The sequence below is a fragment of the Takifugu flavidus genome, chromosome 8, assembly GCF_003711565.1.
Source record: "Takifugu flavidus isolate HTHZ2018 chromosome 8, ASM371156v2, whole genome shotgun sequence".
Lineage (NCBI taxonomy): Eukaryota > Metazoa > Chordata > Actinopteri > Tetraodontiformes > Tetraodontidae > Takifugu > Takifugu flavidus.
In genome coordinates this window covers 10,201,665-10,220,246 of record NC_079527.1, presented here as the reverse complement: position 1 = coordinate 10,220,246, position 18,582 = coordinate 10,201,665, and the positions used below count along the sequence as shown (strand labels likewise).

At 43.6% G+C, this 18,582-nt stretch overlaps 1 protein-coding gene and 1 long non-coding RNA gene across 2 annotated transcripts; one reads left to right on the top strand and one right to left on the bottom strand.

The window, feature by feature from the left end:
* Nucleotides 1-73: 73 nt before the first annotated feature.
* On the bottom strand, nucleotides 74-18,234 carry plcg1 (phospholipase C, gamma 1). Its single transcript, XM_057041447.1, has 33 exons — nucleotides 17,940-18,234; nucleotides 16,951-17,238; nucleotides 13,020-13,172; nucleotides 12,288-12,381; nucleotides 12,124-12,171; nucleotides 11,569-11,653; nucleotides 11,356-11,439; nucleotides 10,995-11,017; nucleotides 10,844-10,913; nucleotides 10,656-10,757; nucleotides 10,011-10,129; nucleotides 9,321-9,406; nucleotides 8,821-8,941; nucleotides 8,432-8,600; nucleotides 8,224-8,346; nucleotides 7,924-8,025; nucleotides 7,614-7,801; nucleotides 7,110-7,310; nucleotides 6,875-6,994; nucleotides 6,465-6,645; nucleotides 6,264-6,341; nucleotides 6,048-6,151; nucleotides 5,820-5,913; nucleotides 5,633-5,702; nucleotides 5,075-5,238; nucleotides 4,763-4,859; nucleotides 4,445-4,669; nucleotides 4,212-4,360; nucleotides 3,732-3,846; nucleotides 3,281-3,442; nucleotides 3,114-3,202; nucleotides 2,460-2,728; nucleotides 74-2,375 (listed from the first exon to the last, which is right to left on the bottom strand). Exons 2-33 carry the CDS (start codon nucleotides 17,165-17,167, stop codon nucleotides 2,333-2,335), a joined length of 3,945 nt encoding a protein of 1,314 aa, XP_056897427.1. The 5' UTR covers nucleotides 17,168-17,238; nucleotides 17,940-18,234; the 3' UTR covers nucleotides 74-2,332.
* On the top strand, nucleotides 13,166-15,811 carry LOC130530370 (uncharacterized). Its single transcript, XR_008951821.1, has 2 exons — nucleotides 13,166-14,001; nucleotides 15,669-15,811. It is a non-coding gene; the product is annotated as an uncharacterized LOC130530370 (long non-coding RNA).
* Nucleotides 18,235-18,582: the final 348 nt, after the last annotated feature.

Below are 18,582 nucleotides of genomic sequence, written 5' to 3'. Positions count from 1 at the left end.
TATTTACTTATTTAAATAAATAAACTTCCTGAGCTGATGAAAACAGTTGCAATTAATTGCAAATGAGACAAAGTTTAAAGTAGTAAGTATTTTAATCACTTCTCAGGCTTGAATATGTTTCATATGAAAGGCAAAATTAAAATGAATACTTTCTCTCCACTGTTTAGGCACATTACAGAAAGGCGATTGTAAATGAGCACATCAGATTTTGGGGGGAGGGGGAGGGGAACAAATATAAGTGACACCCACATTGATGCCCTGAGTTATTCTGCATGATTAGACCTCAGCAGTTTTGTTGTTTGTGTTGAGCCGCCATCAAAAATGGAACCTTGACACAATCGGAGGAGGTTCCATCAGGGAGGAATAAGTGGCGGCACCAATGTGGACGTACCACAGCTGATCTGGCGAATGAAGCCCAGCAGGGCGGGTGAAAGCTGGCTTCAGGGTGATGCATCTACAGACCGCAGGCACACGGATGTGTCGGTGATAACAGCAATGCAGCACTGGAGGGAGAGCTCATCAAAGTGACCATTCATCAGCCACGAGAAGGGAACAAAAAAAATGGAATTAATTACTCCAGGTCCCCGCTTTTTACCTTCAGTCCCACCTTATGGCTTTAGGAGCAGCTCAGTGAACGAGGCACTGAGAGACAATACTGAGATTATATCAAAGTTATCACATTTAAATCAGAAAACATGACCGCTGGTAACTGATGATCTTTGTTTTGACACGACATCTCACTCCCCGCACAACCACAGACAGAGTCTGAAGGTCAGACTTGCTCCAAACGTGATCACACTCAGTTTGCATTTCAGGGCATCCGTGCTTATCTCTTGGGGGTCTCAAGCTTTGGCATACATCAATATTAGAAGCCACAAACAGAATCTAAATTTAGGAGTGATAAATTGTTGGATGTTTTACTTTACCATCAAAGTCGGCAATTTCGCCCATTGTGTTGCAGAAATATTTAGAGGCAATGGGAATTATACAGCATAATGTGGCAGTGGAACTAAAAAGCCCCATAAAAATGTCAAAATAGCTGAAGTAACCTCCCAGCAGACATCAAGAGTAGCTTAGGGAGTACTTGGGTGCAAATATTGAACAATAAATTCTGTTTCAATATAAAATAAGGTTAAAAAAAACTTCTGTTAATGGTTGAAAAATGTAAACAAACAAGTCATAAAAACTTTAATCATGGCCATTTTTCCTCAAAACGTATGAGAATCTGGTTGATACCTGTGTGATCACCTCCGGGTCGACCTGTATTTCTGGTCCTGCTCAGACCGTGGCGTGGTGTTGGAACCCTCAACTAACATGATCACCGCGAGACGAATTCAAACGTGTTGCTCGAAAATGGAATGATGCGAGGCATTCAGGAATGTGGGTTAAAACAAATGAGCAGACTCATCATACGCTGCCTGTTCTTGACCGCAGAAACAAGCTATGACTTCTTCCTGGTGCCGTAAAGGAAAAGCTCTCCCAAAGATGAAAACTGACTCAATAACACTACTCAGCATTGTGTCAGTGGACAGTTTGGTAAAAGGATAAACGCATGGCATAAATGATGAAAAACAGAAGTCACTACATAAAAAAAGGATTAAAAATCGGATCGGAGGTGCGTAATTTCCCCCACGAGAAGCAGAGATCACAGACACTGAAATAGCTGTAGAGCCCTTGTGTTTTACACATATACAACAAAAAAGTCACATCATGAATGCCTAAAGATTTAAATAATTATACTTAAAAACATGGAGACAAGAGCTCTTTGAGAGCAGGTCAGCTGCTGCTGTTCTCTGCCAACAGCACAGCAGGAATAAATACATATATTCATATATATGCCGATAGAGAAAAGCCAAGAAACGTGGAGAACCAGTTTGAGACGTGTCAGAACTCTCTCAGCCTCCAGAATAAGCAGCTGTGCACACCTAAATCTTAAAGGACCCCCCGCCCCAACCCACCCCTGCAGACCAGTCCAGTGCTGTGATTATTTTCAGAGTTGTTTTTTCTTTCTGACCATGACGCTCTTCCTGTCCACAGCAGTGAGGCCCCCCACCAAACCCTCCACCCACCTCTCTTCTGTTCTCATCAGATGAGGGGTGAGAAGCCTGGGTGGCAAGGAGGGGACGCAGAGTGTGGGATGTGGGGGGGGGGGGGGGGGGGTGTTGGAGAATGGAGGGAGAGCTCCCTGAAATGTAGGCCAAAGCGGTGGTAGGCGTTTCCATGGAAACAGTGTTCACAGCAGTCAGTGACATCATCCGTACAGGAGAGGCGACCAAGTGAGGAAATGGGAGGGCGGGGGGTGCAACAGAAATGCATCCTGATTGGCTTGGAGTTAAACGCGATTCTCTCCGCCCACTCTGGTCCTCCGCAACATCCTGAAGACAAAGACGGGGGGGGGGGGTTTGGAAGTTTATCCACAAGCCACCGTACAGACATGAAAATCAGGAGAAGAACGTTACCTTCTGTTCTGGGTATCCATGTGTTCCAGTAGGGCCTCCTGGGACACCCGGAGGTCATCCAGAGGTGACTGGTAGCGAGAGTCAAAGGAGCCCTCCCTCCCCCTGTAGGCCATGGCCTGGGCAGGTGACTGGGGCAGAGGCGACATGCTGGTGGAATTTGAAGACACCAGGCTCAATTCCCCTAAACGTTCCTGGCCAACATGGCCAGATGCCAGCGTAGGTGCGGACGCTACTGCCAAGAACGGGCCCAGAATCTCTCCATTTTCATTCTGTGAAACCACGGAAAACCGATGAGACGGCGCTTAGATTCATCATTAAGATCTGCCTCCATGTCTTTTCTACACAAAAACTCCACTTCAAAACAGAGACTTTGTAGGAGTTGACTTGACAAAGTGCAAATATTCCCTCGGCAGCAGACACTGGTTGGTTCAGTTGGCCTTTGCCAACAGGCAACAGACACCTTTAATTACCACATTATACAGTGGAAGATTCACACCACGTGGTTGGTCTGACGTCAAAGAAAGTGCAGGAGCAGTTTGAAAGTTCATCTGGGGTGAGGATTTAGGAATAATTCAACAAAAAGCAAAGGCAACTGAAACCAAACGTCAACATGGATGCTACCGTGTTATATCTGAGGACCCAGCGGTATCTTACCCTCCCTCTGATGATGTCCATGTGGACCAACAGAGCAGCCAACTCCAGATCTTCGTTGTAGCTGTTCTTCAGAGGTACCGAACGATACCCTGGTGTCCCACACAAAGACAGAGACACGGTGAGGGGTCATCACAGCAAACATCTTAGAGCGTGGTGGATCTGCGTACCTGTCTTCAGGCTGTGGATGGGGAATGTGGCCTGAGCCAGGAAGTTTTGGTCATTGAACATGTCGATCTCATACACCACAAAGCGCAGGAAGGCGAAGGCTGAGTTGCACACGGAGAACTGGAAAGCCTTTCGGGGCCAGGTGGGATTCAGGCCATTATCAGCTGGAGAGGATGGATAAAGAACACCACTTGCTTTCAATGCATCTTATAAGAAAAATTTACCCGTGCTTATCAAGAATCTGAATGATTCAGATGGAACTATCCTGCCAGGCGAAACAAAGACATGACCTTACAACAAAAAGAAAACCTGTTTTACAACTAGGTTCGTCTCCTGAGACCTCATGAGACCTCTGTACAATGTCAGGCATGCAATTAACTCCTTCTTCATTTGGCAGCAGTTCCATCTTGGCACGGTGTCTTTTCGCCAACAGCCGCTGGCAGCAGCACTTACCTGCCGAATCAGTTTTTTGTTTTACGCTGTCATATTCGGCCCCGCACACCTCAATCTCGATAAGAGGGCAGACTATTCCACGTCCGTGCTTTGGCAGGTGCCGGGAGCCCAACACCTTCAGACAAGAAATTCAGATCATCTTAGTTCACACATTTAATGTTTGTTTTATTTAAAGCAGTCTAAAGTGGTTTCACCCTAATGTTGGGGAACTCCCATTATCATAAATAGAAACGGAAAGATATGACATTATAAATGTGGGAACCCAATCATGACCGCGAGGTTCCAGGAACTAAAAGAATATACAAGGTTCAATTCCCTCTTCTGCCATTACTTCCATGGTCTTTAAACTATACTTGAAGATGTGCTGTGTAGAATAATGTGATTGAGTTTGACTTTTTAAAATTAAACTGAACTGACTTCTGCTCTATAGGATATCTAAAAATGTTTATATTGTGCGCTCGCTCCTTTTCAGCCTAGTACCTCTATCACCAGAGTGACTTCTTCGATGCCTCGGACCGTGTTTCTGTCAAAAGGATCAAAGGTGTCGTCCCTCATGATTGGTGGTTGAAGGACATAGCCGCTCCTCCCGTTCAACATGAACAGAGCCTGGTTCATCTGCATCGGCTTATCTGCGGGTAAGGAAAAAGGAGGCCAAAAATAAAGCAGATGGAAATATACAATACGTCTCTTTTTGGGCTCTGATTATGCAGCACCTGGTGTCTGGAAGTTAAGGGCTACCAGTTGGGAACCACAGAGCCACATGGGCAGAGGGTCATAGTTGGAGGAGTCTAGTCTTTGGCCTCTGGGGTAGATCCTAGACAGCTGAAGTCGATTGTACTGCAAGAACTTTTTCCCCTTGATCTTATTGACATACTTCTCTGCCTTGGTTTCAGGGAAAGACGACATATCCCTAAAACAGGCTCGCTCTGTGCCGATCTCTACAGGAAACAGAGAGAGAACAACATGGCCTATTTGTACTGGTGTTGATCATGTGCATAATCCCTTACAAATCCCCTCAGTGTAATTCTTACTCTCTTCATCAAACGGCACAGGTCTACAGTAGATGACCAGGTCAGATAATTCCAGTGCAATCTTCTTCTTCCTCTCCATCAGCTTCCCCTCTTCCAGCTGGGAAGAGCAACATCATATTTAAGTAAAGTTGTGCCAGTGTGACAACTCACTTCATTTATTAATTTATATTTACACAATTAACTGCCAGCAAAGCTAGCCTGGAAGACATTTCTCCCCTCAGCAACTTGTAAGCATGATGGCAGCTCAGCTGTGGAAAGTCTTCCAACTGTGTGCCCACAAGAGTCTGCCATCAGTAAAATGGTTGTATTTACCTTAGCCTCTGATGTCATGGCAACCTCACGGATCTTAGCTATCCATTCCTTAAGTTCTTCCTGGCTGTTTGCCGCGATGTCCACCATTGGGCTCAGCCGCGCCGAGTTATTGGGTAACAAAGAGAAAACGTGTGGCCTGCTTCCCTTCCCTTCAGGGCGTACGACTAAAAAGTAGGACAGACAAAATATATAGCATTGAAATAAGTACTTGCTCTACCACAACTTCAACTGAATTGCTTTATTTATAGACAACAAAGTTCAAATGAAAAACATAGTAAGAATACAAATGAACTTATATTTAAAATATAAAATATCTTATATATTCTACCACTAGATGGGGGTGAAGAAATAAAACAACAATGGCATGAAAAGTGCACAAAAGAGCCTACTGATTGGATAAGAAGATGTTAATCTGCTATATACAACAGAAATGAAAAGAATGAGAGATTAAAAACAGTGAATGCTAAAGAAAGTTGTTGCTGCTTCCTGTTGCAATAACAACAAATCCTGGACTAAGGTAAAGTGTTCAGTCAAACAGGAACCGGAGGGGCCGCTCACCGATCTGACAGGAAGACACGTCCACACTTCCTCTCAGCAGGTCTCCCAGGGGGCTGTTTTCTGTCATCTCCTGCTCACAAATAGGATAGGAATAAAGCAAAGCGCTCAAACATGACACAGATTACATAAGTAAAAACTACTTGTGATATTTTAGCCTGAATCTTAGTTCAGCTGGTTTGATCCTCACAGTTCTGTCTGGCTCTGCTGCCGATGGACTGATCTCCTCCACGTAGTTGGCAGGAAACCATAGCTGCTTCTTCCCTCCGCAGTCACCTTTCCACCTAAGAAAACAGGCCAAGAATGGCTTTTACTGTTTGGCTCAGTAAGTATTAAACTAATATCAACAAGGTGATAATAATATAGCGGTTCCCCTCTCCATGATACTTCCTATACAAGCATTCTGCAGGACACTCACCAGCCTCCCTCCTGTTTGTCCACATTGTATATAATGGCATTTTTAGTGAAGGAGAGTTCATCATCTCTTTGGGCTTTATACTCATACATGGCTCTCACTGTACACTGGAGAAAAAAAACAACATTTAGGGTAGAAATGCATTTTTTAGCAAGCAAACAAACAATTTTTGGCTAACCGCTTCACTTCTACACAGATCTAATGGTCTCAAATTCTCACCTTAAATGTTGGCATTTGGTTGGCCTCAACATAAAAGCCTGGATTTCTTCCCTCATAGAGAGACCCATAGTCAGGCTCCTATTGAACAACAAATTAACAGTTTATAAACCTTTTATTAAACAGATTATAACTCAACATTTAATACAATCATAATCAATTAATCAGTAGCCAAGTGTGAGATTTAGTAGTTGCAGTACTCACAGCAGTGCCTATCTTCTCCAGTGTGTCCTCATTGATGGGATAGCGTAGTTTCATTTTGCGGTACAGAGGGTGCTTCTCATAGTAGCTGATGAGATCCACTAAACTGTCAAACTCTGAGGTGCCCAGCACCACAGTCTGACCCTCCTGCTGCACACGGCAATGCTTTATCTTTCCCTCTGCTCTGTAAAAAATAAAATAAAAAAACAATGATAAAAGGGATTTGGATTTACTTAACTTACTTAACTGAAGAAACTACAGTGATAACAACACTGGTTTAGAACATTTAACTGGAAGAATTTTCTTAACCAAAACCTCTCTTTGACCTGGATGACTGCGCACACCCATCAATGGATAACAGGTGAAGGCTTCAGAGAAAGGTTTTCAATTCATTAGGAAGCTGAAAAAATTACCTGAAGGAAATAGCAAATGAATTGGGTTCTGCCCTCTTCCTCACAAGAAAAGCCCCATCACGAGGAACTCTCATCAGCATATTCTCGGCCTGGCTCCTGGACAGGTTGGCATGGTACCACCTGAAATGAAAAAAGAGAAAAAACAGATGGTTATTAAATTAAAAAGGAAAAGAAATTAAATACCCCAGTAATGAAACCATTCATACTTTTGATCTGTGTGGATGGCTGGACTTACTCTTTGCTCTCATGAGCATTAGTCTGAGGTACTGGTTCAGTCAACTTCATCTCAAACTCGTTGCAGCGCAGCGCCACCTGCTGGTAGTGGTTGATCAAGGCGAAAAGCGTGTCAAACACCAGGTTGTCAGTCAGGTAAAACTTGGGGCTGCCGGCTTCTTGACGAGAGTGGATTCGACAGTGCTGCACTCGGCCTGAGCGCCTGGTGAATGGATTTACAAGAATACATATTTAGAAACACGTTCTAAAAAAATAACATTTCATGTAAACCGAAAACCTGATTCTAATGTTTGAACATTATTCATAAAAGATACGTGTCCAGAGTGTGAAAATTCCTTTACATTAGCAGGCAAGGTGATAGCTCAACGTAAGAGTCTAATCATGTAATTTGTGATTTCTTTTCTCACTAATGTATGAAATTAAATCCAGTGAGAGTAATTACAAGGATTTGTATCTGAAATATACAGATACTGTGTAGAGGGTTTGCAAATAATAAGAACCAGACCAGAATGACAGGGTGTAGTCTCCAACAAATGTCTCGCTGTCTCGGACCAGGAAGGAGCCATCAGGAGCACCAGTCTCCATGCAGTACTCCGACAGTAATCTCTCAGCAATCTGACGGCCATCACGCCCAGCACCGAGCTTCCCATGGAACCACTTCTCTGTCACATGTTGATCCATACCATTGGATGTCTGGATGTTTAGCAAAATAAACACCAGACCGTCATGAATTATCATCACCCTCAAACTATCAATTCAGAGAAGCAGTAGTAGCAGTAACTATGTCAAAAGAGGACTTGCTCAGGCCTACTCACCTCTCTGTGTTCCTCCTCCTCGTCATTGCCCTGATTACTGGATGTCTCCTCTGAGTAGTAAATTTTACTGCTGGTCAAGACAAAGAAGTGAGGGTACCACTCCTGCGGCAGAGCAGAGGGAGAATCACATTAAATATTTAGAAGCCATACGTCCTGCTCTGAAACTAGATGCTCAAAGCACAAACAAGCCTTAAGACACCTGTCAACTAGTCAGAAAATGAAGGACAAAGAAGTCAAATGTAAAATTGATGGAAGCTTAATGAAAGCATTCATATTGGCAGAATACAAAGGCATGCTTACATGGTTAATGGGGTCTTCCAGGTACAGGATTCCATTTTTGATGGAATTGCTGATGTCATTCTCTGAATAAGGAGTGGAGGTGGAGACCTCTTCATAGGCACTGCCTTCCGCAAGCTTCTTGTGCTGCAAGAGAAAGATGAACATGAATCATCAGCAATGTTAGAGGAAAACAAAAGCATCTGAACAAGAAATGCAGGTGTCTTCTGACCTTGATGAGGATCTTCTTCTTGAGTTGGTTTGGCGATGGCAGCCCGTCTGCCGCAATATCCACTGGTTTTGTCAGCAACATGTCTCCAAACACCTTCTTAAAGCAAGTGGCCATGTTCCTCTGCTGAACGATGCTGCAGTGGTCCTCGATGGACAAGATGACAGGAAAGCTGTGGAGAAGAAGGGATTTATTTCACTTGTGTTTTTACCATGTGATTCTCTTGAGGTTTTTTTTTTAGTTTGTCCAGAATGGGCAGGCTGCCTTTGTCTAGATCTGGATACTAATGTTTAAGGTGACTGCAGCCATACAGCACCTCTGTTATGTGGTGGTGTCCATACAGTTATCAGTTTCATGATTTGAAAATGTGACTTTAGCTGGTGGCCACTCACTCAGATGTGATGAAGGCATGCTCTTTAATGGTCATCAAGACATCATAAAACTTGATTTTTGTTGTGAGGGTGTGTCCATGATAGATGACTGGCATTCCATCTGGACCATCCCAGCAGTCCACTGGAAATAAACAGACATACACATAAACATAAAGGCGGTATTGTCATTTGTGCTATAGTATTTTTAGGAGACTACAGTAAAACTTACACACTTAAAGAACTTGTAGTTACACAACATGTTTATTTACATTTGGATGAAACGGGTAACCTTTTAACCTGCTATATGACGGTGCTGTTTACTGTTAGAAACTTGTTTGACGAGGGTTTGGTGGAAAAGCCGTGTGTACACAGCACTGTTGTGTAACAAGTGTGTGGGCATGGGTGTGGTGGCTGCATTAAAATAGAACTGGACAGGATTTAATTACAAAGTTTTAAAATCGAGTGGTAATAATTTGCTCTAGATGAGTGAAAGAATGGCATCTGGATGCGTGTTTACCCACGTTCAATGCAGCGGCAGCCCATCCTCAGACAGCGAGCATATGCCTCCAGGGAAGACTCGCTGGAAAACTGGTCTCCTGTCAGGTAGCTAAAAATAAGCATGAAGCCAGTTACAAACAAAAGAACAGGATCCTAGAACCTTAAGATTCAAGATTGCATCATGCAGCAGAGCACCACACACACACACACGCACACACACACGCACGCACACGCGCACACACACGCGCACACACACACACACACACACACACACACACACACACACACACACACACACACACACACACACACACACACACACACACACACACACACACACACACACACAGCTGTATCAAAGGGCTTTCTTTCTTTTGTTGACTTTTGTTAATGCAAACCACAGCAAAGGAACACAGGAAGTTTTATTGCAATGGTCCACTGAGCATTGTTTCATATTTAATCAAGGAGGTTGTCATTTCAACTCCTTTTCACGCAGTATTCAATGGCAGGGAAAAAAAACCTTTTCCTGTTAAAAAAAAATTGAAAAAAAACAACAAAAAAACCTAAGGTTTGACCCAATTCTGGCATGAGATTGTGAAATAGTGTGCTTTTATCTGACTTTGGTTCAAGGTTTTTTCAGAATGAACCATAGACATGAATGTTTCCTGGGAATATTTACAATAGAATGAGCTTGACATGAGCACACTCCTTACGTGTTGTGTGAAGAGGAGATCCAGTAGTGGGACAGTGGATTGTTCATGTTCTCAGGGCACACCTGGTCCAGTGAAGAATCCCAGATGGTGTTCTCTTTAGAGAACATGTATGTCATGAACTATGAAGAGAGGACAGCAATGATGTCAGCAATAAACCACTTACCTATTGCAAGTGGCCTGCAGAATAATTTACTTCAGACCAGCCTTAAACATAGTGGTTTGTAAGAGATCCATTCCTGACTCAAACTATACCGTACTCTATTATTAAGTGTTTAAAATAATAGCATCACTGCTAAGATCAACATTAAAATAACTAATAGTATTCAAGCGCATGGGAAAACACGTCTACATCATCTGTTTTCTCGTATCTGTTGTAAATCAGAACAACCACCAAAAACATCCTGTCGTCTCTGTAGACCTCAGTGCCACAGCCATTGACCTTTCATCTGCGTTGGAGGAGGTGCTTCAGGCTGAAATCGTGCCTATCCATGTCACTTTCTAAGCATCTCCCACGAATACCGGCAACACGAGGGGCTGCGTCGGAAAACATTACTCACAAAAACAAATCTGCATTTTTTCCACTAGTTTGCAAAAACGAAAGGCACGACAAGCATGGAGTGGGATGGTGAGAGAATGTGCAAGTACCTCATCTTGGTGGAAATAGGGCTGTTCCACTTCTCTCAGGGGGTCTTTCAGGTAGCTAAACATGAACTCCTGAACTTTGTTGTTGTCCGTGGACCATAATTCCTGGAATCACGCATAAACACAAATGCTCAGCAATGTGCAATGAGAGAAATCCACCTAACAAACCTGTTCAACTCCCCAGTCGTTACCTTCTGAGAGTCGAGGAGAAAACTCTTGAAGTCATCTAGGGAGATTCTCTGGTCTGGTCTATCAATGAATCTAACAGAGAAAGTTACTTCAGTAAACGCACATTTCACAACAGTGAGCTTCAGCGTGTGTGTTTATTAAGCTTTGATGTACCTCTGTAGAAATGGGATCTCCATCTGATTACGGACAGAAAGAACACACTGGTTAATTAATGCTTTCTGAATGTGCAGTACTAGTAACAGAAACAAACAGACATCCTGTTGAGGGCTCAATGGTCAAGTGTGGGAGGCACGAAGGTCGTTTAATTTGACCCCACCCAGCTTGCATACCAGTCTGCCTCCCTGTCTGGGTGGGGGTTAGTATGCGTTAATGGCCATTACCACAGGGTTTAGGTTGCTTTTTCATATTGATTATGCAGTCATTTGAGAACAAACAGATAAGAGGTGGCTCTGGGGTGCATCAGAATGGGCGATGGGGGATGAAAGCGCTGCGATTGACCAATCTGCACGCTTACGTTTTTCTGAGCATCAAACATGAGGCTGCGATAGAGCTGGGCGAACTGGCTGAACGACACATCTCCGTTCCTCAACTCTGAATCCTGTGATGGACAAGATGGTGGAGGGGTCGTTATCACACAATCACAAGCTTCTACCAGAACCACAGTGTAAAGGAAGTGGCGAAGAGAGTAAGAAATGGGCGAGGTCTGTTCCGAGGAGAAAAGGGTTACCGGAAGTTTCTCTCGGAGGAACCTCATGTTGGGCACCCTGTAGTTGACCTGGCTCAGCATGTTCTTCAGATCCTTACAGGATATCCTAAACACATACAGACATTTGGTCAAGAGATCAAACAACAGATATGTGAGGTAAATGAACAGAGAGATCTTGTTGTGGTGTGGACACGTCATTCTGAAATTTACAGACACTCTGAAACCCTGCAGATGATTATAATATATGCACCGAGGAGTACTTCTGTATCACTTTTCCACTGCAGCCAGGAATTTCTGTTAGAGGACAATACCGCTGCATAACAAAAGCTTGTGCTTTTATCAGGGATGTGAGAGAACAAACACCTCTGTAAGTCTCCTTCAACCTCTGCAGTCTGTTTCCTGCTGCAGGAAGAAGTGTTGAAGCGTGTGGCTAACCAGTTACTTGATTCACTCTAAAACTCTAAAACAAATGCTCTCGCTAATATCTAACCCTCGATTTGCTTTTGAATTTAAGACCTGCAGTAATTAAACATATTTTCTCTGATAATGTAGCTGCCAAAAACCAAGTTGGCTTACCGGTCTTCTCTGTTACGATCAACTGCGTAGAACTGTTTACGTAACCATCTGGGTTGAAAAAGAGCAAAAGAATGTTATGGAATGACATGACACATGCCTTGTGCTCGTTGTACAGCACATCAGAATAGCTGACAGGTATGTGGAGCTTTATGTATCTTGTTTACCTTTCAATCTGGAGTGGTGTCGGAGACTTAAGTGTGTCCGCCACGAGCCAGTTTAGGCCCTTTACCCACATCGTCATCTCCTCATCAGATGTTGCTGAGGATGATTCAAACATTAAGAGAATAGTTATACTTTCCTTTATTCAGGTTAAAGGAGATATTTGTGATCTTGTGCCTTTTGGTTATCTTTTTTAAGATTTATTCGGTGATCATCTTCTTAATTCACATTTTAGACGTCAGAAAAATCCCAAATTCAGTCCTCGAGGGCCAGATTCAAGCCAGACTTTCTGTCCTACAGGTAAACACTTTCACCTGGGGTTCCACTTACCATGGTGAAAGTGGTTCCTGGTAGGATGCAAATCCCGGCTTGAATCCAACCCTCGTGGATTTTCCCTGCACTGATGGGCAAGTCCAATCCACTAAGGTGGCAATCCAGCCATGTTTTGCATCCTACCAGGAAGAAACCACTTTCACCATGGTAAGTGGAACCCCAGGTGAAAGTGTTTACCTGTAGGACAGAAAGTCTGGCTTGACTGGATTTGCCCACCTCTGGTGTAGGTGAAGCATCAGCGTCATCCTGCCTTTTATTGGTAGGTGTGTTTTACCGTAATGATTACGCCACTGAACTGAACTATACCCCCGGTTGATGTTTAGCTAATACTGCAATTACTGCAACTGCAATAAAGCCGCCAAGATATTGATAGTTTGAGGCCACTTGTAATATACTGTGTGTACCTGCCAGACTGAGGGATTTTAGGCGGAACTCGGTGCCATAGAGGATGACAAAGCAATGAGCCTGGTCCAGACGCGCAGCAGAGTCCTCCAAGTAGCGCTCAAAGTCCCGAGACTTTTGTCCAGGACGGATCTCCTTGATTTCTCGAATGTCAACTGAACGAAAAAAAAACAACATAAAAAAACATCCTGAACCCTAATATTAAACACATTAAACATGTTCAAAAAACATACTCAAGACAACCTAGGCCGGCTGGCAAGCTTGAAATCAGCCACATGCTTCCTTAGACACGATGAAAAGATTTGATTTATAAATCAAAAAGCGTTCAAAAGATTTGATTTCAAAGGACTTATGTTATTTTTTTATGTGGAAATATGATTTTAATTCCATGAAAAAAAAACAAAATCTTCCTGCTAATGAAAGGTAGAAATGATTAGGGAAGCGGAGGAAGTGTGGGAGTGTGCAGCAGGATACCTCCTCTCACCTCCTTTGCTAAGGTTGCGCCCGTGGCCATCGCTTTATTTCCTGCATCTGTCTGAGGGAGAGTCCAAATATTTGGACTAAATTGACTTAAAGTGTTGTCTGACAGATAAGACTGTCAGACCATCCTCGCCTTCAGCACAAATCTGTCGGCCCATCTCGGCAGGTTAAGTAAACTTACATACGAACCGTGATTTAAGAGTTCAACGCTGCAAAACTTTGCAAGATGTCGTTTTTTTGGTGGTTTTTTTGTAATGCTAGAGACAAACCTGCTCACCTATACACAGGCAACAAAAAGAACAGGATGTGTGGTTAAGGGGCAGGAAGAGGAGAAGGAGCAGAAAGAATTTTTTGCATGTAGAGCATAGATTCTTAACAGATAAAAACCAAGAACAGAAAACTCAGGCCTGGTACCTAGCGTGGTAGCAACCAGGTCGATGAGGGCAACGTGATCAATTTTCACTTGACAAAGTGCACTTTAGTCACAGGAGTGGACATTTTTCGGTATGTATTTGACTCTTGAATTCTAAAATTCCTCAAAGATTACTCTATTTGTAATTCTAATGAACTAAATTAAATAAACTGAATTATAGATCAGATCTGGCTTCTGGAAATTGACAGTGAGATACTACGGACGACTTTTTAATCAATAAACAGGCCGACTGATCGCTCTCTTTAATATAATAACCCACTCGCATTAAAATAAATACAGTACAACAGAGACATTTTGTACATGAGGAATCTAGAAGTGCACCACATAAACAAGTGACAACAGTGCAGCTATGACCTAAATTGAAATGCAAGTAGATAATCAAAAAAACTGAATACTACAGAGAAAATACGCGGTGCTCTGGTTCAAAATGGCTGACCCAGCATATTGTAGTCGGTCCAGGTCATACAGAATTATTCGCTGCCATGACCATACATTTTAGTAAAACGTATGGTTTGAACATGTGTTTTGAACGCCACAGATGACCTAAGCAAATATTGTGGGATATTTCCATATACATTGCACAACAAGAGTCAAAGCTTCATTGACGTTGTTGCACAAAGGTAAACAAAAGATCTTCCACGAGCAGCTGCCAGGGAAATACACCGATGCTGTTCCTCTTTCCAGCCATGCGTAAATGGTAGAAGTCATCAGTGGAATGTCTGTTGCCCCAGTAACAACCTGACGGATTCAATCATTACAGGTGTCACGCCACCAAAAGTCCAGGAGTCGTTAAAGAGTGCCAGACTTCCTCAACATCAAATCCTAACAGTCCGGTAAATTTAGTATAGGTTGCAAATCTTTACGGACTGTGTCCAGGACAGGGAAGGAAGGCACCTTAACCGAGCATGCGCCCATCCCCAAAGCACCACACACTCCCAGGCCAGGCTAACCACCGCAATAATGATTCTTTAAATGCAGGTCACTCTGCAGTGTGACAGCCTGTGTTCCATAACATAGCCATGTTGCATAAGAAGGGTGTTTTCGAGTCGAGTTAGTCCTTCGGACAGATCTGTGTGGCGGACACAGACGGGATAACATCAACACAATACCCATGCACACACTCGTGATGTGTGAATCACTAGTTGTCACCATCATGTGCGTCTGCCACACTTGTACCCGTGTATAGTGGATTCCTCGTGGATTAAAATATAAATAACATGAACAGATATTATATAGAACTATATAATTGGCCCTCGGCAGACGTGGGTTACGATGTTATTGAAATCTTTTCATCTATTCATCATTTATCCATCCAGCGTTTAGATTTCCCCCCACACACACACACTAATAAAACCAGGCCCTCTGAACTAAATCTACATCCATGCTCTCAGGAATATACATTATCTATGTTATTTTTGCCTTACAATAGATTACTAGCATATGCTTAAATAAAATATCCAGCTTCTTTAACAGCTACATACTATAAATGACCCAACTTCCTATTGGCACGGCAATGCGTCCATTGTCCAACGTTTTTAGAGAGGGTTCGAATCCTCCCTGTTAAATTGATTAAATTCGGTGGCGTCACTCGGGTTCATTCACACATTTAGAGAGGAAACACCCGGGAGACCCTTTTTTTAAAAAAAAAAAAAGAAGAAGTAGTAAAACCACCTCATTCATAATTGTATCATGGTCTGTCAGTTTAAACCTGATGTGAATTTCTGTTTCTAATTATCAGCAGGAACAAGATGCCATCAAAAAGGACGTTGACCGGTGGTCACGTGATGTCCAACATGTGTAAATACCTCTCAAAGGTCTTCAGCCCATTCTCCTGTGCATGCATTTCTTCACTGATTTATTAAAAAATGTCTGAGAGACACACACACTGTCCACTCCTGCTGATTCATTCGAGTATTTTAACAGGAAGCTTAACTGATATAGTCATCGTTGAGGTGTAAAAGAACAGAAAAATGATTGAAATGGACGCTCATCTCTCCATCCTGTTGACGAGAGGCAAATACAGGCAGCCAAATAATGACGTGCTTCCAGTAAAAACCCCACAGATTCTATTTCAGTAGATAATTGCCCCTTTTAATCTCTTCGGGGGTATCAAATAACAGATCCGCGCTCGTGTTTGAAACCCTTCGCAGCAGATAAGACGATACTTATTTTTTTTCATGTAGGTGTGTGCATGCCCTCCTATTGCTGCATCCGGAGCAGAGCGCAGCTGTGCACGAGGCATCCTGCAACCCCACAGACGACAATTTAACGACTTAGTGTGTCCTCGGCCAGGCTTTGTTGTTAAAGATTAAACTGACTGTCGGCTTCCTGCTAAATTACCACGCAGCAAATTTCCATTACTGCGGCAAAAAAATTACAGGAATTGTTTTGTTTTTAAAAAAAAAAAAAAATCTTGATTTATGTCCTGCTGGAAAATGCCAGAGGCCCCTTTTAATAGGCGCACGCCTTCACTGAGAAAAGAGGCTATGATGCCTAAATGACCCCACATTCGTTGTTTTTTTTCTGCCTTTCGGGGTCACTGGGTGGGCACTCATATGGGCGAAGGCTGGTCCACTCCTGGGTGGGTCGCCAGTTCCTTGCCAAAGGGTACCTCGGATTTGTGTTCTGGAACCTTCCCCTACTACCAGAACACCTTCCATGCTTGGTCTGCACCAGAAACCCTCCATTTCTCAGCCCCGTCATCCAGCAGACAATGCATTCAGACGACATTCATCAAAAAACATTTTAAACCTATAGTTTTACTTCCATACAAGCTACATGCTTAGTAATCCCAAAACCCGCTTCCCCGTTCTTTAAAAAATATTTGGAGAACACATCACACCTTGGTGACTTTCACCAGCTGTTCAGACTGTCAAGTCAGAGCTGTCTACCAGGTCTGGTGTAAGACATTTCCTACACCTCAGAGCAGTTCTTCATATTTCTGTATGTAGACCGACCTGTTCTGGCACTGTGACCTTGACTTCAAATGCCTGCCAGCGTGTGCAGATGCATGTACTCACTTTCTCCTTCGATTTTGTCCGTGCCCCGAGTCCAGATAATTGTCCTGGTCTCCAGCTTCACCTGGAAAGTCCGTCTTTCTGGCCTCTGGGACTTCTTAGAATAAAACAGCGTCAGCACTGTTCCCAGCTCCAGGTCTCGATACAGGTTGTTAATCTCGGCATCGTTGTCCATCCACGGAACGGGTCCGTTGGAAAAGAAGCCCGAGGTTCCAGCCATGTTCACTTCCCCTGTTTGTTGTCCGTTTCCTCTCAGAACAATCTGCTGTGTCCAGGCCTAGACAGAGATGCCTACAGCAGGGGAACAAGGGGGGAAACCCATGAAACAACAACTACCCAGTGGGCTTCCTACACATCAATGTTACGCCACTTGTATAGGAGCAGAGATTAAATTTGAAGCAAGACTTTTAACTGGATGCTTTTGTTTTAAACTTACAAGAGAGAACATGCTTAGACTGTGCAGAAAAGTTCTGCATGTTAATTCGACTAAAATGCTGGACACATTTCATGTTTCGTGCAGGTATAACGTTACGTCACAACAGAGTACAGTATAATGCACATTAACAGTGCTTTAACTGTGGGGAGGCTTGGATTTAAGTAAAAATGAAACGGTGTTGAAAGTTCATTTGTTCCTTTCTTGGGACAGAAGATGGGCATTAGTCTACTGGCTACCTGCTGATTTTTTTTTCCTACAAGAAAGGAAAGTTTCGTTTTTCCAGTGGCATCATCACGAGTGGTGTTGAATGGCAGCTGATAATAAGAACCGTCTGGCTAGTTTCACGGCGTGGAAACGGGGCCGGTGTAAGCTAGCATTACTGGGCCAAATGGGGGGGAAATACAGCTGGTTTCGCCCCAAAACAGGCCCAGGTAGATGTAGTCATTCTGCTTATGCCCCCTCCTCCTCCTTCCCTTTCCTGGCATCAACTGTGCGGACAAAAATCGAGTGGGGAAAACAACGAGATGACTTCGGGGAGTTATTTGCTGTTACCTACCGCCGCAATCTCGGCCCGACCGCACATCTCCAGCGGCAGAGGCTGCTCCGCTCTGGCTCACGTCGTTTTTCCTCTTCTTTTTTCCCCCCACGCCCCAGTTTTTTGGCGATTAAATCATCACTGAATCCCGGGAAGGCGCTGCGGACCCGACGACAACAATCCACGCTTCCCCTTCTCCCCTCAAGCAGTCCATAGAGAGAGGTAGGAAGGCGCCGAGGACCGTGGAAAGACTACGCAAGTTTGTCCGCTCAGAAGCAGGCAGCTGCCGCAGACCCATCCCCCTCTCTGTCCTCCACCACTCATGTAAAGTGACCGGACGTCAGAAAAAGCCGAACTTCCGCTCTGCTGTTACACAATAAAAGCTTCACGCGTTCCTTTTGGACTCCCGATTAAGCGGGTGAATAGAGGGGCCTTTGTGTGTCTAATTGACTAATAATCCAAATTGTTTCCAGTTCTGTTTCACCTTTGTTGTTATTGTTATTTCATTTTTTCTGACAAAAATGTTCAACATGTATTCTACTTCCGCTGATTTTATGTGCCTACGTGTAACTTGACGCAGCGCATCCTTGCTGGAGGATCGCCGTCTTCTTAAAGACGCAGATAATGTCCTCCTACCTGTCCTCCAAATGTTATATAAACTGTT

What these genes read in the sequence shown, in the direction of transcription:
- plcg1 (XM_057041447.1), bottom strand. Translation starts at nt 17,167, where the DNA reads ATGGCTGGAACCTCGGGCTTCTTTTCCAACGGACCCGTTCCGTGGATG. An exon ending in AAAATCCCTCAGTCTGGCAG is followed by an intron (nt 12,382 to 13,019) that starts GTACACACAGTA and finishes AATCATCCTCAG; the next exon opens with CAACATCTGATGAGGAGATG. An exon ending in GGGCTGCCGCTGCATTGAAC is followed by an intron (nt 8,942 to 9,320) that starts GTGGGTAAACAC and finishes GTTTATTTCCAG; the next exon opens with TGGACTGCTGGGATGGTCCA.